The 25,891-nt window shown below is 35.3% G+C and overlaps 1 protein-coding gene across 6 annotated transcripts in view; it reads right to left on the bottom strand.

Moving 5' to 3' along the window:
• The window catches only part of LOC150108632 (uncharacterized), a 516,846-nt gene that overhangs the window by 353,016 nt on the left and 137,939 nt on the right, over nt 1-25,891 (bottom strand). For all 6 annotated transcript variants that reach the window (XM_090390897.1, XM_090390895.1, XM_090390898.1 and 3 more), the window contains exon 2: nt 10,464-14,927. In XM_090390897.1, the coding sequence (XP_090247023.1) occupies nt 10,464-10,509 (46 nt within the window). In that variant the 5' untranslated portion in view covers nt 10,510-14,927. The remainder of the gene's footprint in view (nt 1-10,463; nt 14,928-25,891) is intronic.

The raw sequence follows: 25,891 nt of genomic DNA on the forward strand, positions 1-25,891 counted from the left end.
GTTAGTCTCCAACATTCCTTTATCAAATAACACCGTTGCTAGACGAATCAGCGATATGGCTGATGACGTGAAAGAGACACTTGTCAGTCGCATCAGGTGTACCAAATTCGCACTACAAATGGATGAATCGACTGACGTTGCCGGGTTGACAAAACATACATTACATTTTGTATGTTTTGTATATTTACTTACAAAACATATGTTTTTTAAGTAAACATACAAAACATACATTATGTTTTGTATGTTTACTTACAAAGCTATTAGGAGGACCTTCTTTGCAGACCACTACCAACCGACACATCGGGGGGGGGGGGGTGAAATATTTAATCTTTTGGATGAATTCTTCTCATCAAATGAAATACCGTGGGAAAACTGCGCAGATATATATGCACTGATGGTGCAAAGGCAATGATGGGTCACAATGCTGGAGCCATTGCCAAAATTAAAGATAAGGCAAAGAAATGAAGCAGCCATTTCGTTCTTCATAGACACGCGCTAGCCTCGAGAAAAATGCCTTCTGAGCCTATGATAGTGTTGAATGATGCTATAAAAATAATAAACTATGTAAAATAGCGACCTCTTAAAAGCAGGCTCTTGAAACTAATTTGTGAAGATAAGGGAAGCCACCATTAGTCCCTCGTGCTGCAAACTGAAGTAAGGTGGGTGTCTCGAGGAAAAGCGTTGACACGTTTGATGGAACTGCGTTCAAAGGTAGCAGCATTGTTGATGGACCATAACGCTCTATTGACGGCGGTTTTAAATGATGAAGACTGGGTGCGTAAACTGGCGTACTTGGCCGACATGTTTAGTAAAATGAACGAAATGAATCTATCACTGCAAGGAAAAACTGCCACAAATTTTGATGCAAACGCCAAAGTGTCTTCTTTTAAGAGGAAACTTGTGTATTGGTTGGAGTGCGTGGAAGAGGAAGATATCGATTGCTTCCCTCTTACTAAAAGCTTCTTGAATGAAAATACATCAAGATTCAAGAAAAAATACAGAAAAATATTCAGGCGCATCTCGAAGCTTTGAAAGACTCGTTTGAACATTATTTTCCGACAGCTCAAGAGAAGGTGCTTGATGACTTTAAATGGGTACTGAATGTGTTCAGCGTGAACAAAATACCACCCAGCTTAAACTCAGTGGAATACAAGGTCTTCATAGATTTGATATCTCACAGCGAACTAAATATCGCGTTTCAAAACCAGTCTACCAGAGTTTTGGCTGCATTTACAAGATGAATTCAAAATCATGTCTGAGAAAGCAAAATTAGTATTGCTGCCTTTCTCAACTACATATCTCTGTGAAGCGGGATTCTCTGCCTATACAGGTACCAAAACAAAATACAGAAGCCGCTTAAATGTAGAACCAGACATTCGCCTGCAATTATCATCAATTGAACCTAAAATAAGAAAACTGCGCAAAAAAATGCAACCACGGGTGTCTCATTAAACGTTTATACGTTATTTTAAGTCATGTCTTAATTTAGGCCTACTGTTGCACTACAGTGCACTCTAGTTAGTAAAATTAAATAGGAATTGTCTTCTATAATGAATAATAAAAATTTCGAATAACAAGTAATGAACGAATATGTATTTGAATTGAATTGGATGTAATGATTAAATTGGAGGAACTGAGTTTATTGAATGGACCTAAGGGGCTCCGCCATAGAAATTGATTATACAAAGGGCTCCGCGAGTCAAAAAAGTTTGGAACCGCTGGTATAGACTACAAGTAATGGTCACAGCGAACAAATGAAGGCCTTTTTTAACAATAACTCCTTGTATCCATGTCAGTGCTCTGATCATAGCAATCTTCTGCTATCCTCACAAACTTAGTTCTGGTTCTTATTTAACTCTCTACACTTTTTGAGAACCACACCAAAGTTGTTCAAAAAAAAAGTACTAAGCGCGTGTTTAGTCCTGTGTAAATGGCATTTGCATCTATAGTTATAGAGGGCAAAAAGAAAACAATTTTAAGTTCGATTTCAGTTGCCAACTAGAACTTTTTCTAAGGCTTTCATTGAGTAATTCCCGAGGTAGTCGATCTCTGGCAGAAGCAAGTAAGGCCATGAGGGATTAAAAACCCGGAAACACAGGTTTTTAATTCCGCAACCCAAGAAACCGCCATGTTGCAGACAGTAATATAGAATGCCAAGATTAGAGGAGGCAGTTGTTTGCCAGACTCTCTTCTCGAAATGTAGATTAGAATCACTGATAATCCTGTGCTAGCTATCTATGATTGGTTAAAGATGGCGGTTTACTTCTCCCAGTTTCAAAAAGTTGTTTATGGCTAAGCAGCCTCACTCCATTTAAAAAATAAAAGACATTGGGGGGAATTGTTTTTTTTATTAAACATACAGCAATTAATGCAACTAGCTTTTATCGAAATATCCTACTGTAACTAACTTTCATAGAAATCTTTATTTCCCTTTTTTGGCATATAAAATATACCAAAATACCGGCAAAGAAATCTTAGACAGCAAAAACAGATTTGGAAATGATCAAAAGGAGGAGTTTATTCCCTTCTCTTTGCCAGTTTAGCATCTTTATGGTTACTGCATAAATTATCTATAGAAAATGCTTTTAACTTCTAACTTTTCCTACAATTTCATAAATGATCACAGGAAATGCCAACATTCCTTTCCAAACATATACACTCAATACTCACTATTTTTTTTTTTTTTTAGGAAAAACATCAAAATATTTTATCCAGTCTGGATACCAAAATAAAAGTAATCTCCTCAGAAGTGCATTTCTCTTGCTGTTTGCAGAGTTTATACTTTAGGTGACTTCCATTTTGTGTTACTTTGTTGCGTAATTTCACTGGTTTTCATTCTGTCGGAATTAGCCACCAATATGCAGCCTGTTCTTAAGTACAAAAAGGATCTTTACTCTCAAATTGTTATTTTAATTCTGTGACATGAATCCTTGCTCAAGTACAGAAATTCATTAACATTCAACTTCTACATCACATCAGCAAGGATTTATTTTTTCTTATTAATAAATGATCATCCAAATGAATTAATAACTCTCAATCAACATATCTCGTTCATGTCTCCTACCTTTGGACCAATTGCATAGAAAACTATGGATGAATTTTAGTTACTCTTGACAACTCTTATGTATCACTGGGTTCAGGGAGAAGGCTTGTTATGTAACTCCCATTTTATTATAATTAAGGAAGACCTCCAGGGGGTCAGGAACTCATCTAGGTAGGCCAAATATTACACGCACCAGCTATCATACTTATTCCTGAATTCATTCACACTGCTTGCACGTGCCGAAATGGCAATCCATTCCAATCATGTATCACCCTGTGAGAGAAAAAATCTCGTCCTCATCCCTTTGTTAGCGGCATTCATTCTCAGCTTCTAAGGATGCCCTCATGTCCCTTCCCCATCCTCCATAAAATAAAAAATATCATCAACTGAAATCCTGTATGAATCTTTCAGAAGTTTATGTCTTAATCATATCACCCCTCTTTCTCCTGTTTACTAGTGTCTGCAGTCTACAAATTCTCAATCTGTCTTCATGATCTGCATTCCACAAACTGATATCATTTCCAACACTATATTTTGCACACTTTCCAGTGTATCAGAATCATCACGGAAACCAGACCTGCGCACAATAATCCAAGTAAGGTCTAATCAAAGCCTTGTAAAGAGTAAAAATTATATCCTTAGCTTTACATGTCAAAGTTCGGTTTAGCATTGCAATTATCTTTTGAGTTGTCTTTGTAATCTTTCTACATCGCTCCTGAACTTCAACTTCCTAACACTCCAAGATCCCTAGCAAGATCAGTTCCTTCTAGCATAATCCCACCAATATAATACGGCATTGAATATCTAATCACGTGAAAGGGCATGACTTTGCATTTAATGATAATGATCAGACATCCATTTTCCCATGCCCGCAATTCCAGCCTATTCAAATCATTCCGTAAGTATCTCATATTAGCAGCATTCCTGATTACCCTACCTATCTTTGGCATCATCATCAAATAGCTGTATGTCGCCTGTCAAATCCTTCCCAATATCATCAATGTACCGACCGAATAACAGTAGACCAAGCACTGATCCTTGTGGTATACCACTTGTTACTTTAAATCTTGCAGACTCACATCTTCCTTATACAAGTTTTTGATATCTGTCAGTCAGCCATCCTGTTATCCACGCTAATATTATATAACCCAAACCCATTTTCTCCAATTTATGCACAGTCTACCATGCTGTATTCTGTCAAGCGCATTAACAAAATCCAAAAGTATCCATTTCCCTTGTCTAGTTCAATGGAACATCGTTATAGACTGTGAGCAAGTTGCTAAAAAATGACCTTCCCTTACTAAATCCATGCTGTTCATTATAAAGTAGAGATTCACTGTCAACCCATTCTATCGAAATAGACCACAGAATGATCAATTTCGATCTTCTGCAACTGGCCTATCAGTTTTCGCTATGCTCGATTATCTTGTGATGACGGACGGATCTCTATCTCTAATTCCTTACAGCTAATATTAGAGTATTTTAAACCTTAATTTTTTACGCATACTATTCGTTCTCTTTAATACACAATGTTCTCTAAATCATATCGGCAATTTTAGTGGTGATTATGTATTGCACGTTTCTTCAATATTTGACCACACAGGACTGCATGAAACTTCTGAAATGTGTACTTCTATAATCTTAAACAGTGTCCTTCGAACGATCAAAAAGAGAACGACAATACCACAAGTATTGCCTTTTCAACATCAAGCCTTTAGGTTTTCTCTCTTTTTTTCTCCTTTCTGTCGTATGATTTTTCTGCAGATATTTCGATCTTCGAAGGCTGGTCATCAAAATGCTCTCACTTGCCCATGTAGGCTTAACAGCCGTTGTGTCATCATATGCTAAATAAATAAATAACAATTCAGATTATTATTTCTTAATTTTCTCTCTAAATTTAATAACTAACGGACTACTTACCAGCCTTATCAAATTTTCAAACCGAACATTAATCAGTCTAATTTCTTGGATGTTCCACCCATCAATGATATTAATGTCCTATAAGTTGGATACATCACGAATTTGGAACCGCCATATAAAAATAAATAAATAAAATAAGAATAAAAACAATAACAATGAAAAAATCTTCTTTAATCTTGTTCTTATCAAAGGGATTAAGCATTTGCGTATTCCGGTTTCTCTGATCTTTCCATCTTGCAGCTGGTCTTCCTCTCTTTTTCTCTTTCCCTTTGGTCTATATTTATCAAATTCTTTTGGTGGCCAACTTTTATATAAATGCTCTTTCCATTACTCTTCATATTCCTTGACCTTTTCATTTACATTGTAAATACCCAACTCCCTTCTAATGTCTTTATTTTTTTATATGAAAGAATCTTCATTTTACCTATCTCCACTTCTTACCAAATAAATACTATTATTATTATTATTATTGTTATTGTTATTATTATTATTATTATTATTATTATTATTAGAAGAAGAAGAAGAAGAAGAAATAGAGTCAGTGATCACTTTGTGAGGGTGCATCATCCAGATCAATATACTGCAAAGAGGTAAAATATATAGTCCTCTACATCCTCACTCTATCTGACTATATATTTTGTCCTATTGGTTAGCCTCTATCTCATCGCGTAGCTTAATATACATCCTTGCCTTTCGGTTGAATTTCTACTTCTGTTATTTTCAGTTCTTTTTCTAAATCAGCATTACTTCCTTATCCACTACATAGAGCACATTTATGTTAGTTTTGTGACCGCTCGTGTATGGAGTTAACATAAAAAAGATAACCGGGACGAGTTATCTTTTTTATGTTAACTCGTCCCGAGATGCAATACGTGTCCACGTTTTCATATCTCCTTCAATGCGAGATATAACACTTTGATGCATCCCATTAGAAAGACAAAATCAAATGAACTTGTGCAATATATCCTTTAATTTTCCTACACAAAATTTTTACTTGGATATTTTAAATCAATCGTTGATACATGTACATGTGCACTACATTGCAGTGCATGAATTTGGGACTTCTTCCTGTAGGCATGTAAGGAACTCCTATACTGTTATGGGGACGGATGTCCCTTGCCCTCACCGGACACTCTAGTTCATCCCACAGATGTTCAATAGGTCAGTTAAGTGTGGTGACGTTCATATCCACAAACAACGCAATCATAGCAGCAGCTTTATGACACAGTGCATTGTCTTGGTGAAAAAAGACAATGGTCAGTTCCGTAGAAACGCCTCAAAGTAGAAAGCATTGTATTGTGCTCAGATACCTCTCGGAGTTCAATGTTATTGGCACCACAAACAGAGGTCCAAGGCCAAACAGAACCATACCATCACACCACCACCACCTCTGAATTTCATAATTGAGGTTACGCACACTCTGGTAATCACCGGGCATCCGCCGCCCCCCCCCCACACCCGTCTATCAGGTAGAGTAGCGTAATTCGCCGCTCCACAATACAGCTTTCCAGGCTTCCACGTCCAATTGTACACGCTATTTGCACCACTGAAGACGACGCTGCATGTTGGTTCGAGTAATGCTGGGCTTGCATATTGCGGTCCTACCATAGAAACTCCGGTTGTTCTCGGTGCTGAATGTTTTTGTGCAGATTCATGTTCCAGAATCCGAAATCAAGGTCCTAAAAAGGACTGAGTCCTTGACTCTTTATCTCTTCATCTGAAGGAAGAAAATCTGTGTGGATAGGGTGTTATTGAGCTAAAGGCTCTAGTCATGGCTGGGCAACGGCAATAGCCGAGCTTCAGTTAAAACTTCATTGGCTACAGCATTGCCATCCGTTACCCTGGAGGTCCTAAAGATGATTCACAACCGCTATCTACCCCGAAACCAAGGTTTGATCAATGCAGAAGTCATATATTTTCTATATACAAGCAATAAAATGGTGTGTCATCACATTATTACAGACTTCGGATCAGAGTTCGTTGTAGAAAGTTTTATTGCTTATTTGCAAGGTATATTATACTTGAAAAAAAGTGTATTATTGTTTTAATGCTTTAGTCAAGCGTAATCAAACAAAGTTTGGCTGTGAAGTATCTTCACGACTAGCCTACTTGTATATAGAGGCTCTTGACCTCTCATCCACTGCCTCAGTATTCCATAATAAAACCTCAATAAAAGTTTCGACCTTTATGGAAGTATCATCGAGGTATATATCGCGTCACAGCATAAAAATTGTCCCTGCGTAAACATAAAGATTCCGATATAAATTCAATAGGAAGAAAACAAGAAATAAGAAAACCGTTATTGATTGTTTTACAGTTATTGACAACTTCTACTAACAGCGAACTGAAGAATTTCAGGATACAAGTGCGTAACAAAATATTGAAAACGAAAAGTGAGCGCCATCTAGTTTTAAGTAGGATAAAAATGAGTGGAATAGAAAAATCTCTACAGAAGATTCAAAAATAATCAAAGTGGCTGAAGAAAAGGAAGAGTTGGGAAACAAGAATCACACTTGAGAGACCATCTAGTGACAAAATCTGAAGAAAATATTGATTGAGTTAGAGAGAAATGAACTTGTCTGCAAGGATAGAGAAATCATTGATTTGCACCGACAACTGGCTGATGCTGCACACAATGTGCCCGCACACTGGGCATTAAACGCGAAACAGTTCTCTCCTCCAAATTCACTACAGTTCTCGAACACGCCGTATTCGATGGATTTTGCACCAGCGAACTTTTGTTTTTGTTTCCGAAACTGGAAACGAAATTCAAAGAATGCCAGTCGGAAATCTGTTTGAAGGATATAAATTCTATTTTGAGTTAAGAGAGGATTATATTGAAAATAAATAATGATTAATCTTCCTGTAGTTGCTCTTTGTTTTTATAGGAATTTTGCTCGTTATATAGAAATTCAGCAGTTAGAACTGAAGGATGTATAGGAAGATGTTTAACGTAAAATCAGTTGTAAGGCAAGCGTCAAACATCACATACATAGATCACATTAATTGTTTGTATTTCCAATTAAGCGCAAAATATTAACTTTTGGGTTGTACTGTAAGAGTGGAAAGATTTCTGTTTCTTGGTTAAAGCCTTGGCAAGCTGTAGTTGTTTTTAGCATGCGATTTTATCCTCGATTCAGGCATTGCTCGGTCCAATTATATTACAAAAGCAATGCAATTAAGCATCAATAACTACCAGTAGTTTGACATGAGGCGTAACTAGATTGGTCGGATAAGTGAAGTGACCAATTAACAATGCACTTTCTTAAAGATCGTCATTTTTTCCAAAACAACAATCTCCTAGACTTTTGTCGCTTGAGGTATCGCATTAAGTAACAAAATATTCAGGTTTTCAATGTCACTTAATTGAAATCTTAATACATACATATATATATATATATATAACGTTTAGTGACTAGCAAAATTCAGGGATTTTTGTTCTTTATAATTCTTTCCAAGTAGATAACAAAATGCTCATAGCTAATACATACTTACTACACGTAACAAAAGCGATAACTATTTTCTTAACAGATATCAGATATATCACTACATCTATTGGGACATCCATCTTTGAGATTGAAAGAGAGTATAACACACACACACACACACACACACACACACACACACACACACACACACACACACACACACACACACACACACACACACACACACACACACACACACACACACACATTCGGACATCCCATCTTTGAGATTGAAATATACAGTCAGGGCCGTCGCCAGATTAGATTGCGCTCTGAGGCAACCAATTAAATATCTCCCGTGATGGATTACAAGACAAAAATATAAGAAAATCTCCAATTGCTATTTTGTTTTTATTACAAGAGAAACATTAATGCAAAACAATTACATAATAATATTAATTAAATGTTTGCTTTATAAACTCTTCTAAATTTAAAGTATAAGCTATGTCCACCTCTATTCAATATAGTTGCTAGACCGACCAATCTTTCTTGGGTCATTGCTGTTCGCAAATAATTTTTCATCAGTTTAAGCTTGGAAAAACTTCTTTCCGCACTACGCTAACAGGAAGTTCCTGTTAGCATAGCGACGGAACCTACCGCAATATGGCTGAACGAGCGCCCTTATTAAGCCGCGCTGTGAGGCAGGCTGCCTCTATGCTACACCCTGTCGACGGTACTGTATACAGCATGCGAAGGAGAACTTCGGGCTTCGAAAGAGGCGTTATCATAGGATGTGATATCGTGGGTTATCCATTATGACAATAGGAAAAGACTGCATCTCAAAATTATCAACCAATGGTTATGTGAAGGTCTCATGAAATGAACAGAAAGACCCAAGAAGCTTATAGAATGGATGTTCGGAACGGTCGTGCAAAAATCTTGGAAGTTTTTTCCAAGATTTTTGCACGACGATTTTTGCATTCTTTCCAAATCTTGATATGGAAAGAATCAACCAGGAGTTTCCAGAGGGATTGAGGTTATAGGAAGATAGTAGAATACACATAAGGAGCTTTATTGTTTCATTTTCACAGAAAATGAAACAATAATGTTCATAAACCAAATATCAACCATGGTAATTAAATAAATTCGCCATTATCCATTATGAATCACTTATTATCCTAATTGATAAACTTATGGCAGAAGAAAACACAAACGAAAATTAAATTCAGACAAGGCGATATTGTTTTATTTTAATCTTTTATTGATTTATAATGATTTCAATGTATAAACATTTTTAATTTAAATCAGTTTTCATTTGTTTTTCTTTTTTTAATTTTAAATAAAATTTACATAAAGACGTGTCAATTATCCTTCAAACATGCCAAGTATTCCTAAGTGTAAGAGGGGAAGCAACTGCAGAATAAAACAGATTCTGAACTTTAAAATAAACCAAAACCAAAAAAAAAAAAAAAAAAGTGCTATGACTGAGAATATCAAGGAAATAATGTGGCCAAAAAAAACAACCGGATATCGGCTGTTTGTTGTCACATTCTAAGAATAGGATTTGAGAATGTGACAACAAACAGCTATTCGAATCTTAATCGCCAACATGAATATGTTGGCGATTAAGATTCCAGAATCCAAATCAATGAACAACGAGCGAGCCATTCCATTGCGGATGAATGCATTTTAAAATCAAAATTAGTGATGGTGAAGTTAGAAGCCATAACATAAAAGATTGAGCTAATTTTAGCTTCAATTTAATGACATTTTAAAAAGTGAGTTGGTCATTTGAAAGTGGAAGTTTGAACGAATATTTCAGTTCTAGGGTGCCGAACAAAATATCAAGGGAAACTGAAATCAGTTTAGAAGAAAGTCTACCTGAAACCAGGCGATTTTGTGTAATTGTGATTATTAAACTAAGGAAAAGAAAGTTACAGAAATTTTAGAAAATTTACTTAAGATGTATATATTGTTCAAATATATGCTCATAAACCCTAAATAAAGTTTGCTATACGAATAATTATTTTTCGTTAATCCTTCAAATTTTCAAATAACTTTCATTCACTTACCTATCAGCAAGAATCTCATTTCAAGATGAACGGCGTAAGGAATCATATGATATATTGAACTGCTGCAGTAAGTGGTCCCTTCGATGAGTCATCACGAGTACTTTTCAACTACTGCAAAGATTTGCTTCTAAATTTTATAAGGGTCCTTTTGATAAAGGTTCTTTATTATCCAACAGCAGGTGCTTGTATATGGCAATCATCAATAAACGCTCACTGATAATATTTCCTCAACTTCCAAGTTCTTAATACCGAAAAATAATTTTTCAATTATTTCATATATTATGAAATCAGACCCGCTAGAGCCGAATTTAAATTCTTTTCTCTCTGTCTCTCCTGTGTGTCATGATAAGACTGGCATGAGTGTACTAGCATCGATTGTACTCAATATGGTCACTATGGAGTGAATGGATTTAAAGTATTTTCTGACTATTGTGAAAACTAATTTTTAATCGTAATTTCCTCATCCCACCCCTCTTTCTCTCCCATAGGATTTAAGGAAAACTCTTTCGTCCATTGACTACCTGACTGTACTAAATTCGAGGGTTCACACTTTGAACATTTATTTTGTAATTGATCAGATGATGCGTGAACCAAATCAAATTATGGTCAGTGTAATCAATATATGATAATCAGAAGATTTTCAATTTGTCAAAAAAAAAAGAAGAAGAAAAAGAAAGAAAAGCACAAATGTTTAAGGCCAAGAGTAAATTGGATATCTTAAATGAATAGTAAAATAACATTTAAACAGCCTCTTGATTTTTTCCCCCTTCCTTTTTTGGCATATAAATCATGTGAATTATCATACCATAAATACATTACTTTACAGCACTCGAGTTGGAGACAGTAACAAATGAACATCATGCATATTAACTTATACATAAAATTCGCCTCATTAGGTGAGACCTCGCTTAATATATTTAGTGCTAAATGGGGATGAAAGAGGATTAGACATTAACACATAAAACCTGTACTCGATAAAAATTAAAGTTTAATATAATTAAGTTTTATCATATAAATTATATTAACTATCAGTTCCACAGAATTGGGTATATTAAACGTTGTGTACGTTTGTATTGTTACATGCTGGGCATGACAACAATGAATTAAATGTAACATTGCAAGTAACATCTCGGAGTTCTTGAAATAAATATTTATTTTTTTTTAAAAAAAAGTCCCATTCTCACCTATGTCTAAAATGAAAGCAAAAACTGCAGAAATAGGGGAAAAAAACTTTCAGGCTGCATTCACGTATTTCGTCAAAATAATTTTCTTATCAAAACGAACTATAAAAAATAAACATTCAACTCTCACAGTATGTGTCATTTTGAAATATTCTGATTTATTAAAAACCATGCAATGAAGCGTCGTCGAATTTAACAGTGCCAAGATTATAAAGGAGAGAAAACTGTCGTTTATATTATGTTACTACAAAATACTTTGTTTGATAATTTTATGCTAAACTATTTACTACTAAAGGTATTAATATTTATATAAATAAATCTGTGTTATGAGGAGATAATAACAGCACAATTTTAAAATATGGTGAAAATTAGTTATAAATAATATTTTAGATGATTCTATATAAAAGTGCGTGAGAAGTTATGATGTGGCACAAGAATCAGTTCTAGGTTTTTTGCTACCTCAAGCAAAAAATTTCGTGCTTCCCACTTTTTTGTTCACTTTTGCATTTTTTATTTCAAAATTTAAAAAAATGAAAATAGAAATATTTCATGAAATAAAAACTTTTTTGCTAATGTCATCATCATCAAATTCCTGACATTTACCCTCAAGGGGTGTACAGGATATGATAGTACTACATGAAAAATTAACATCATTACTCACTTCCTATCTACAATTTTCTTCCAAATCTATTACCTGTCAAGGCACCAACATTATCAGATCTTATATTTCTATCTTCTAAGGCACGTTTTACCGTATCAATCCATCTATATCTTGGTCTACCTCTGGGTCTTTTCCTGCCAACCTGGCAGAGAACACTTGTTTTGCTAATCTTTCCTCTCTCATTCTGTTTAAATGACCATGCCACCTGAGATTATGCCCTAATCATTCTCAGGACATCCGCAGATTCTGCAGATTCTCATATCTGCGGTCTCTAGTCTTTGGTCAAGTGTTTTACTTCTGACCCAGCTCTCAGATCCATAAGTTAAAATTGGCTTGAACACTGTCATGTATACAGCTAATTTAGTGTTCATAAGTTCAATAATTTTGGCTAATGTGGTCATTTGTATTTTAATATAAAATAAAAATGACTTTTTTTTCCCCCGAAGATATTTTTAAATACCGTTCGCTTGTTTGGGTGGTGCCTAGCCCTACATACCACCCACATGTAGGTCTAGAATTTATCGCGGAGAGGACACTACACTACCTTATAATATATTCTGTCGGTTAACGGTTGTTCTCTGGCTGGTTAACCTACTTTGAGGGAGGAAACAGGCTAACTCAATAACTATTTTCAAAGTAAAATAATAAGTAATATTTTCAAAATAAGAAGGGGAACCCTATGAGAAGAGGAAAGTCTTATGAGACCGGCTAACTCGCTTTACCTTCAACTGCAAAACCCTTCTACAGATTCTTAATGTCGCAGAGGGGGGGGGGGTGAGGAATATTCAATTGCAACCGATACCGATTTTGAACTATGGAGGCTCTACAGTTATACAACATAAAAAGTATTCTTTATACCAGAAAAAAGGGGAGAAGAATAAAATTATATATGAAAAGGGTCTTATAAAGATTGGCAACTACGGAGGCGTATAATTTTTAACTTTATTAAAATGTTTATTATTTCTAAAATGTAACTGAATAATGAGCTGTGATTTTGAAAGCAGAATTATAATTGGAAACCGCTAAAGACTTTCAGAAACAACTTGTCCTTTTAGAAAGAGGTTACTGTTAATGTTCGAAAATCTTGAGGAGAAAATCACAGTGAGTGAGCAAATACTCTAGAAATCAAGAGGCTAGGCAAGACAAGATGACTAATCCGGAAGTAAACATGTCAGAAAATATTCCGAGAGAGAGAGAGAGAGAGGGATAAAAAAAGATGCATGAGAAAACAAAAAATGCTTCCATTAATTATCCCTTCAGTAATTGAGAAACAATTCAATCCGACTTAGTGTTCTCATATACAAACGCCACATCCCATAACATTTCGAATGTGTCTTCACATCCGAAATGTTATGGGATATGGCATGTTTATGTGATATTTCAAATGCCATTCAGATACTAATCGAATCGGTGTTACGTCAAATCCAATTTGTTAATAAAACAGAATACTGGAATAACAGTCGCACTTTCATAGAGCAGTTGCGATCCCTAAATCGGAACGACATGGGTTCGAATCCTGTCTAAGACACGAAAAACATGTATATGGACGTCTCAAATGAAAGTGAATTAACTTGGATCGTGTGCGGGGGTAGAAACGTTTTTAAAACTTTTGAAAACTCTGAGTTTTCTTCCACAGGAGAGACAAAGCGTGGAACACATAAAATTAGCAGATCTAAAATACTGGCCTCGTAGAATGAGTTGTTTTGGTCCTAATTACACAAACCAAACCAAACATAGGAAAAGGTCTCTAATTTATGAGCTCTGAGTAAATGATTAATTTCGTTTATTACCATACCATTGAGTAAATTATCATCTTCGTAATTTCTTTGGATTTATGGATTTAGAAGTAACTTATTTAAAAAATATATATTTATTTATTTCAATTGTATTAATTACATTTTTGATTCTATTGAATTTTAAACGAGCATGCAAAAATTGATTTTCATTGATATCGATCTACTCCGTTCCTGAATGGTAGAAGAACATATTTTTTGATGTTTGGTAAGAACTGGTTCTAATGTTATCGTGAAAATTTTGCAATTCGAGATTTCGCAATAATTTTCGAGATGACGACACTTATCTATAATTTCCTTTGTGTGTGTGTGTGTGTGTGTGTGTGTGTGTGTGTGTGTGTGTGTGTGTGTGTGTGTGTGTGTGTGTGTGTGTGTGTGTGTGTGTGTGTGTGTGTGTGTGTGTGTGTGTGTGTGTGTGTGTGTGAAGAGCGAGAGAGAGAGAGAAAAAGAGAGAGAATGGCTCTTCTGCCCTTCCCGAACTAGGAGCTCTAAAATGAAATATATAGAAGGAATGTCTGACTAGATTAATATTTATACATACTGTAGAGTCAAAACAGGTTGTTCACATGTATGGCATGTCAACAACCTGTTTCGGTAGTTAAGTACAAGGTTTTCTAGTGGGCAGTTAGATGCATTTCCTTGGTTCACGAAATCTTGACCTAAAATCTACTGCAGCTAAAGTCCAATATTCCAAACTATGCGATCGTTACTCACAGCAATTTAGAAGTCAAAATGATCTTCCACAGTAATGAGAGAAAAATATATACACCAAAGTAGGGGAGCATTTTCTGAGAGCAGCTAGTCACAAACACTTGCAGGGAAATAAACCCTATAAAAGAAACCAATCATATAAGTACTTCACTTTCATTGAAATAATTGCAATTGCTGAATAAATATCTTCAATTTATTATTAACTAGTGAAATAAAATACTATTTTATTTTTTATCTAGTGAAATAAAACTCTTCTTTTATCTACTAAAATGAAATTATTATTTTTTATCTAATGAAATAAAATAATATTTGGCAATGTTGAATATTGCATCACTGAACAAATTCTATTAAATAAAAATCAATAATCTACGGGAAACAATTTAAATTCAATTCAAAAATCCAAAACTCTTTAAAATCCTTAACATTAAAAAAGACTTACCTGCATAAACCAAACGGAAAATTACGGAACACGACATTCGTAGTTCTATACATATTAAACAAAATGCGTTTTGGAGTCTACGTAAAAGTAATCTCGTCACCCAGAGACACAAACGGACAACTCCACGCTAATTAGACTAGTACCCGCTGAAGGATGACTAATAACAGCAATTGTCATTTGCAACTCTTCACAAAATAACATTAGAACGAACATAGCAGTTCCTAACTGATGCATAATTTAGGAATTAATTAATTGCTAAATCTTTCTGAACCGTTTCAAATTGTTCAAATATGCTCCATTCATTTGGTTTGCATTTGTATATTTTATCTAAATCTATTTTTGGATATTTATATTTTTTGTGCTGTCTTTTCCCCCCCCCCTGTCCCTAAGTGTATAACCTGCTGTTATATGTAATACTTCATTTCTTCGCTATTTTTTTTTTTTCTACTGCAGTTTTCATGCCCATATTTTATTTTCCATACAGGTAGAGAAGTCTTTTCAGAACTTTGTAAACTCTTATTCTTGTATATTTTTGAACTTGCTTAGGTTTTTAAATGTTATTTATCGTCTGTTATCTTTAGGAAGTTTGAGATTTTGGTAACAATGTCCAATTCGTTTATGTATGATATAGACTAGTCCAATTTGAAGATATGATTTGTTGCAAAATTTTATTTTCCATCATAATTTTAAAACTACAATCTTTTACAAGCTACGAATTTTGTTTCAAGTGTTAGTATTTCCGTTACAATTTTTTAGAATGCAAATATCAACGTTCCAATTATGTTTAAAAGAAAATATTGATATTTGGAGTTTATTTTTATTGTTTGGCATGATTTTTCGGTGATCAGCAATTAATAGGATTTCAAGTGTAATACCACGACTCAGATTAAATGCTGGTTTTATATTTTTCTTCAAACAAATACTATATTAAATTAAATAAGAGTGATGAAAATGAGCATCCTTGAGAAGCTTTCAGCAAAGGTTGATCGATTGGTAGAGCCTCTGCTACTAATAGCTCAAGCAAAAAGTTAAGCAAGTTTGAGCGAGGTTAGTAGTTGGAAGGGACCCAATCGTTCGATGCTGTTGGCAAACTCTCCCTCGATGAGTCTCTGGACTCCCTGGAGGTATCACATAATAATAATAATAATTTTGCAACAACTTCAGTTCTCATTAGTTCCTTGATTGTTCTGATGCATGTTGATTATTACTGAGAGAGACAGGCAGACAGACAGAGGGAGAGAGAGAGAGAGAGAGAGAGAGAGAGAGAGAGAGAGAGAGAGAGAGAGAGAGAGAGAGAGAGAAAGAGAGAGAGAGAGAGAGAAGCTGATTTATAATGTTTAACTTCTTCTTGGGTATGATCTACAGCTTGTTCTTTGTGACTTTATCAAGGGCTTTCCGGTAATATACGAACTATATATGTTTCTATATTGAAAATTCACAATTTTGAATTAGCATTCTAAATGCAAAAGCTGGGGCAATACTTAACGTCTGTTTTGGGAATATATTTTGTTTTTCAGAAATTTAATCTTTTACATGTGATTTGAGTTTCAAAGTTAAAATTAGTGAGTATACTTAGGTATACTCACCAATATTTAGGTGATATATATTTATAGCATAGTTATATTTATCACCATTTTAATATATTGAAATGACAATAACCTTATTTCAGCTTCTTATAATTTCTCCTTCCCCAGCCATATATCGTTAAATAATTTTTAAAAAAATGTATCATTCTTTCCCTCTTGCAAAGATTCTTAAAACTATTCTATGTTGGTGAGTATGTTGAGTTGTATTTCATTTTATCGTGGCTGCAAACAGTATCAGTTGTTTGGATTACAACAAAGGAGCTGCGAGTATGAACTGAAAGTATTATATTTCTAATTATTTTGTGTTATTTAATTAGTTTACATGTTATCGGGGTTGAAAATCTCGTCCACCACTGCATGAGATAGTTAATTCATCCTTAAAGCAAATGTTCCTCTTGTACTATGACTAGAATTAATCCAACAGACATCATCGCTATCGGTGCTACTTTGGTAATAGTTAAGTCTGTTCAAAAGGAGATATGGGAAGGAGGAGGAGAGAGAAAGAGAGAGAGGCCACTAAAAATATTGAGATTTCCCGTGGGAAAAAATAGATAGCTGATCATAGAGAACTGTCAGGAAAATAAAATTTCGGGATCCTGGAGCTCTTCAGCGTGTCAAGGACAAAACACCCTGTTTCACTCACTTCCTTTCATGTCCTCATTATGATTGTAGCTAGGTGAGAATCTCAAAGAAAAGAGGACCTTTGGCTGTTAATGCATTTCTGTTAAAATCTCGATTCGGCGCCATAGCATCGGGACTCTGCTCTACATTATGTAGATTACATGAGTTCACACACACACACACACACACACACACACACACACACACACACACACACACACACACACACACACACACACACACACAGAGAGAGAGAGAGAGAGAGAGAGAGAGAGAGAGAGAGAGAGAGAGAGAGAGAGAACTTAAAAATTTCTTTTTACATTTCATATTTTACCGTGGTCACTTGACTCCACTCTCTGATATTGTTAATCCTAAATCCAACAGTTACACTCCTCATATTGAGATTTCTCAATTCGCTCCTCATATATTGAGATTTCTCTTCTTGGAATTACCCTGACATCAAGCCTATCCTGGCATAATCAAATAGCAACCATTGCATTCTCAGCTTCTAAAAAACTAGGATTTCTCTTTCGCTCAAAACGTTACTTCACCCCTGAACAGTTGTTAACCTTATACAAATCACGAATCCGCCCAATCATCGAATACTGTTCTCACATATGGCGTGGCGCCCCCAAAAGCTCCATCAAAATGCTCGACTCAATACAGAGGAGAACAATCAGACTTATTAATAACCCATCTCTTACCAACTCCCTCCCCTCACTTTCACACAGACGATCGGTCTCCGCACTTTGTGTATTCTACAAATATTTCCATGGGAAATATTTGTAGAATACACATAATTCTCCCACTTAGTACTAAGCTATTTGAAACACGTGCAGCTGCTGCTCATCTCCTCCTCCTTCTTCATCCTTGCAACTGCTGTACTATGGAACAGTCTTCCCTCTGTTGTTCCCCAAGGAATACAATATACAGTCATTCAAATCAAATGTGAACAAGTACCTTCTTTCCCAACCCATCACCCATACACTGTACTAATGTACTATAGGTTGATCAAACAACCTCTTGTGTATAGGCGCAACATAAAAAAAAAATTAAAAAATGAGCCTTTAATTCTGCTCACCCCCCCCCCCATAGTCAATAATCCAAACCATAACTTTAATTATCACTTCTTAAATATGATTAGCGATTCAGCACAGTATATTAAAATTTATATGGAATTACTTACAGAACAGTGGTTCACTGTTTCGTCAAATGCTATTTGTATTTTACCAAGAGGTCGGCAATTACTTACGTCTAATTTTTATATATACATAATTCACAGACACCGAAAAAAATTACGACAGATTTACAACCAATAAAACTCCTTTTTTAAAAAAATCATTGGTTAGGCTAAGGATTAGACAATCCTTTCCCCCCAGTTCTAGAGACAAAATATGTATCTTTTCTTTCATTTCAGGCTTCCAAAGAAGCTGGGTTGTGGTCTGACATGTAATTAATTCATCTGTAACCTAAAAACATTCACAAACATTCATGTCACAGAGGAATTCGAATCCACGAACTTGCTGGTTGGATAGTCTGTACATTGGCGAATTCACATCCTAGGCAGGCTCCTTAGATGATAACTAATTCGTACTTATAATACTCTCTATCAGGCAAGCAACTTAACGAGTGGATTAAATTAGCCTCTTATAACTTAATTCATTATCCTTATATCCATAACCTAATCCTTATACCCTCATTTTTTAATGTATCAATCCCACAGGAGAGGCTGAAGCCTATAGCACATTAGTGCTGTTTGTGGAAATAAAAATATTTTAATCAGCGATTGACTGAAATATTCGGAAATAGTTATATTTAACTTATGTGAGTTTTACGACTAAAATAATTGCTGTTCTCCTCAAGGATCATAACGTTAGAATGACTTTCAGGCCAATTCAAACCATTCACGGGCTTCTCAGATCTAAAGACAGCACCCACTTTTTGGAAACATCCGGGAGTCCATAGAATACCATGCTCATGTGGTTTGGCTTACATTGGCAGTGCCGAATTAAACCCTGTGGAGGCCCCTAAGCAGTCGAAATCTCGGGCCCCCTTCGCCAATTATCTGATGTCTATGGTTTATATACTTTAAGTTGTTAATGGGTACATTACTTTAATGTAGTATTTTCTCTATAGAGTCTTTAATGTAAAGTTTTCGTTTCTTTCAGTTGATTCATTTTTTCTATCTTTTGGAAACAATTTAAGAAAGCCTGATTGTAATTTGCTTTCAAGATCAAATCAATATTATTTTGATCCGTTGTCGCGGGAGCCCCTAAACGGCGTGGAGCCCATAGGCCGGTGCCTACTCTGCTTAGTTGGTAATCCGGCACTGTACATTGGGCAGACAAGTCCTACTTTCTCACCTCAAAACTACGACGTGTCTGGCCATATGTAAGCTGTTGAGCACAAAAGAAAGGAAAGATCTGGTCTGGCCCACCATACTTCAACTACTAGCCATATAGATGACAGATATTTCCACAATGTCCTACTTGAAATAAAACTTTTATTCTCGACTACAAGGATCTGTGACATTTATCCATTAACATGGATCTCTCAAAAGAGAAGACCAAGAACTATTAATGACATCTTGAAATCTCTCTCATTAGATCTTTTAGCATGTTAGATTTCAATTTTTCTGATAATTATCTTAAAATCTTTACCCGGATCACAGCCAATGTATGTCATGCGACTTTACATTCTCAATTAGGATGAATTTATTTATTTTCATTGTATCGATTTGAATAGTTAGAATGGGTTAACTCTTAAATTCCTAAAATTAATTATTTACATAGTTATTGAAAGATTTTTTTAGTGCTGAACAACTCTGCAGTTATCTATTTTTGCGTAAGTTTTGTTACGCTGAAGCAGCCACCAGTTGTGGTAATAAAATTCGTTACTATTGAAATTTACTGAAAATAAGACAAACGCGAGTGGGATGAACCCCCCCCACACACCCCACCCCACACACACACAATGAAGCTGAATTACCTCTTATCGCTTAAACTCTTCCCACAGATTTTGAAGCTCAGAAGGCGGGGAAAAAAAAAAGAGGAAACAGACAAAAAAAATAAGTTCTTTAATTAATACGCTTGAATGGTAAATGATCTGATATTTTTACTAAAATCAGTAAGTCAACAACATTTTAACATTATCTGATTTTCCGGATATTACTAATATATATCAACATGGTTTGAGATACTAGATTTCAGATAGACAGTAGTAGTACCTGTAATTTGATCTAATATAAAATGTCTGATGCTTTGATTATGAAAAAAAAAGTTTAATAGTAGAATTTATTAAACTGTGAGTCAAATTTTGATGAAAATGTTGAAAGAATTAGTGCATTTTAATCTGTGCAGGCGTGCTCATTTTAACACGTACGTAATGAATTTCTAATTCTCATCCTAATCTACAAAACGTATGAAAACATTCGTGCACCATATCTTGCCCTAATCAAAAATGGAGCAATTATCCAAAATTATAGAATTCTGAAATTGATCAACAAGAGTTTGCAATTTAATGTTATGAGAATCGTTTAAATGGTCAGCAAACGTTGGATGGCATTTATTGACAAGAACATACTTGTTTGTAATTAAGGTCGAAAGTAAGCTGTGAGGCCAGAACAATATGTCTGTTAATTAGCGTCCTTCTACCCGCTTTACTTGTTTTGAAGGATGACAAACCCTTCCATCACCGTATGAGACTGTCTAGCTCACCTTTAGTTAGAAGTGTATTCGTATGTACACGTGAATTACAGTAAATAGCGAATGATATAAGTAAGCACTGATCTTTTCACTTGAATCCCACCCGAGGTTGTAAGCTTATCTTACATTTAGTATTGTAAATAATCAGGTCCCATGCTAAAGAGACCAAGCATGGTATTTTTTCAAGTCACTTCAGGGCCTCCGATTAAAAAGGATAATGGTCTCAAGCCGAGAAATTGTCTACCGCCTAACCGAAAAATCACCTACCGCCTAAAAGATTTTCACAAATATTCATGCCACTGTGGGATTCGAACCTATAGTCTATTGCTAATAGAGCGGCAGCAACTCGATCCATTTGGCCAACTAAGCCAGCAATATTAATAAGGGAGTAAATTGCAATAAATACTAGTTTTATACTTTTCTCTAAACATTAATCTATTTTTCATGGTATTTGTGGTCATTTTTTCATCAAATATGTTTCTGTTTTTGCTTATGTCGAATGTTACAGTCCATCACCTATAACATGCAGTTGTCACACGGTTAGTGGAGACTGAAATTGTGATGCAGACAAATGTTTTATGGAGACTGTAAAGATTGGTCTTATTTGCTATAATCGTCATCTCATAAATCCTCATCTAAGCAATTAAAATTCATTTTTTATCTTCCACTTCCCTCTTCCTGATTATTCAGAATTCACTACAATATCGTATGTTATATATTCAGATCACATTTTCCTTATATCATGGGATTTAACTATTATTATTATTATTATTTCGTGACATCTCCAAGGAGTCCAAAGACTCATCGAGGGAGGGAACCTACTCCACATCTCCATCATCTACACCAACGCCATCTACCGCCTACAACCACCACTATTTTTTGTCTGTAAATTGCGTGTGTCCTGAACGCCGATTTGCCTGTATGCGGGATGAAAAACCCGAGTTTCCGGGAGAATAAGCCCTGCTACCTCCTTATGAGATCGGATAACTCACCTTCAATTGAAACGACTCATATAAAGATTCTTCCCGTTACGCGAAAATCGAACTTAGGTCTTTTCCAAACGAAGGGAGCAACGTACCGTCGTTCTTCCAATTGCTACGGAGGCACTATATCCCTTTACTTTGTTTTAAGCATGTCAAAATGTCTCGTAATGTCAAATTAACTGAGGCACAATTGATCTTTTTCTGAGGCAGAGAGTTGAGGAGAACTCTCTGCTTCAGAAAGACAAAGGGGGTTCAAGATAAAAATCATTTATTAGAGCAGCTAGATAGTGATGGGTCTGAATACCACTTTTTAAGAAACCAGAGTGCAGGGTTTTTTTAGAAACTTTGTCTCTACATATTGACCATGTGGACATCATATCAGATTTTGTCTCTGAGAAGGTTAGATAAAGGAGTAATCTTATATTATGTAATATTTTGTAACAAAATTATTATAATTAGATTTTCGTTTTTGTTTCCATTTCGCCAATTTGACCATTGTTAGGAAGGCTGGCTATGATAACATATTTACCTAGCGTGTGGCACATGACGGAATTCTGAATGAAAATATTTCAAATCTGTGTGTGATTACGAGATCACACTCAACTGTTTTTCAGGAGAAGGGACCTGCTAATTCCGCGCCAAAATTGCGTAACAGAAGGGAATTTATGTATGTACAATATAGTTTACTTGAAAGACCTCTTGTCTACTGAATCAAAATGATACGAGACATCACAGCGGCTGGAAATTCTAATCCTACTCTGACCAGTAAGTCATTCTAACAATGCCGCGCAAGCATTATTTCAGTTGATATTAATACTATGCAATATATGTTAAAATAATTTTTTTAAAAAATAATTCATTCCATGTATTAAATATCAAAATGGTTTTGAATGAGTGGTTCTCGCTTATTAGTTTTTATTTATTTATTTCTTTTTTATATATTTTTAATAAAGTTCATATTTATTCCATTCTTAACATTATGTACCGTATATTGAACTTGTTAACTATGCAGGCATATCCGTTTATGATGTCAAAGGGGGCCATATCTTTCTGTGGGCCATGGTATGTGTGTAGAATGAAAGGATTCCCCCCCCCAGGACGACGTGGAATCATTAGATCCCATGGAGTCCTGAGGGGGGGGGGGGCTTTCATTCTACACACACACACACACGGCAATATCTCGTCTGTCCTTTGCTCACCATATTCGCGTACAGCTTCCAGGGATGATCTCCTCTTCTTCTCCGTTCACTCGTCCTGCGGAACAGTTTCTTCTGCACCGACCCAACAAGTTCCTCACATTCAACTGAAAACTCGGCATATCTTCATCTCCTAGATTCTGCTGTATGACAGCCGAAGCAACTAATGTTATGGAGCCAGTGTGTTATGTCTGTAAACTGCATGTATTCTTCTGTCCGGTTTGTAACTTTTGGAATAAAAACAAAGACATTACGGGATGAAATATATTGCACATACATAACAGGTTAACTCACTTCGTTTCAAAAATCCTTGTGATGGGGGGGGGTCGTCATTCTTTGCATCCTAAACGGGATTCGAATCCGGATCTTTGCAACACCGTCGAAACTGACTGAGCTACGACGATACGAAAGCTTTGCAAAAACTACACTCCCTCAATCTATCCTTATACTGAGCATTTCACAGTCCTCATACAACAGTAGTTACACTCTTCAGTGGATCTTCTCCAGCATTTTCTTGTCTCCGAGATATCCAAGTCTAGATTGTACATGCACAGTATCCCAGGTGCAGCCTAATTAATGTCATACAGTGTCACAATCACATTCTTATCATGACATCACCATTCTCAACATGACTGGAATACTCTGGATGACTTACAACTGTTGCAATGTTTCCCTTAAACTTCAGTACTTTCAAATCCCCCACACTTCTTTCACTTCTTGCAGGGAAAAATGTCATCAATATAATACACTGCATTTAATTTCCCTTTCAACGTGCAAAATTTTACACTTGGCAATTTTAAACGGATATTCCTTCGCATTTACCTACATCAAAAGGATAAATGAGACAGACTACATGTTCCCAAGCCCGTGTGGCTGTTCCGAAAAATGAAAAAAAAAAAATTCCATCCCTCTTAATAAAAGAAACTCTAGCTTTTTTTTTTTTTTAAACAGAAAGGAAATATTGTATCCTACGCTGGATGAGTGGGGGGGGGGGAGTATTGAAAACGTCGTAATGTGTTGAATATGCACAGCATTTTCTACGAGTGTGCGAGGGGGTTTATCATACTGGAAACAAGAGTACGTAACAAATTATGAGATAAACAAAAACGCAGGTACAAAAATATTTCAAGCAAAAAAACTTGAACAAACATGCCGCCTGCTCTCCATGGAAGAAATAAAACTTCAACGAGCGATTCGACAAATAATACTAGCCATGAATTTTATTTCTTCATGTTTTCTGGTCATTACTTAAAACAAAAGTATCCCGAATAAAACAACTTTCTGATATTAGTCTCCTAGATACCATAATGGTTGACAGACACATAATAACTGTTTTAATCCCTCTGCTTACGTAGAGCTGCGGTAACACAAAGGTCAGCCATTTAGTGTAAGAATAGCAACATGTTATACTTTGAACTTCAACATTGAACATCTCGCAACATGAGCTATCCCTGTCACGTTTGTTTCGAGGCTGCACCAGCTTTGTCACAAGGCCAAGAGGTAAATGTATAGACACTGCTCGTAGTTCGCAGACCAAGTATGGCTCCATGCACAGCACGGAGCTATTTGACACCTCGTATGCTGTGTGTATCACGTATATCTCTTAAAGCCTTTGAGTCCATAACAAAAGGATACAATATTTCATTCCGTAGCACTCCGACATATGCAGTGCTTCACTTGGATTTTAACCAGAAAGAATCCGCCTGATTTAGATTTTTATTTTTTATTTAAAACGGGAATAGATTATTCTTGTACTTATTAAGATTCATAATTAAACAGTTATATTTAATATATTATTTAATGTGCTAAATTAAATTATCGCATTAAATGTACACAAAACTAAATTAAATAATTTAATTAAATCACATGCAAATGCTAAATAAAACAAATAAATAAATCCGCTAACGCCTTCTATTTCTCAAAGGGAGTAGGCGAGGCCGTTTAGCTATATCTACCTTTTGAATAGCGAGGAACAGTAAATGCTAAAGTGATAAAAAAATTAAAATTAAAAATTAAAAAACATCCGTTTACAAAAAATAGAAATAAACGAGAAGTAACTAAATACATAACATAAAATCACAGAAAAATTAAAATGGTGATCATTTACGATTGACTAGAGAAATTTAATTTAAAAACAAACGTATTTTAAAAATCAGTTCCAATAGCCGCTTATTTAAAATAATAATAATAATAATAATAAAGCGCTGACGCACAAAAATTTAATTAAAATAACGCCAAATTATTTGCAGGCGATATAACGCTTCGTGCCAGGCATGTACCAAGTCTTTCTGCTATATTTGCAGTGACCATATCTTCTAAAACAAAAAATCAGAATAAATGTTTTAATTTTATTATGTTTTTTAATTTTTCAATTCGATTTTATTTCGTTTTTCAAGTAGCTAATTATCTTTTTCTTGGGTATCGGGATGTATTATCTGTTACGTCCATTTTAGTTGTTTTAATAGTTAACATCCATTTTAGCGAACGCGTACAACTAGAAATGTCGACACCGCTGTTGTCGCACACGCATACATACTACGTACTCGTATGTAG

The sequence above is a fragment of the Typopeltis vanoorti genome, chromosome 3, assembly GCF_054136105.1.
Source record: "Typopeltis vanoorti isolate ZY-2024b chromosome 3, IOZ_Tvanoo_1.0, whole genome shotgun sequence".
In the NCBI taxonomy this organism is placed as follows: Eukaryota; Metazoa; Arthropoda; class Arachnida; order Uropygi; family Thelyphonidae; genus Typopeltis; species Typopeltis vanoorti.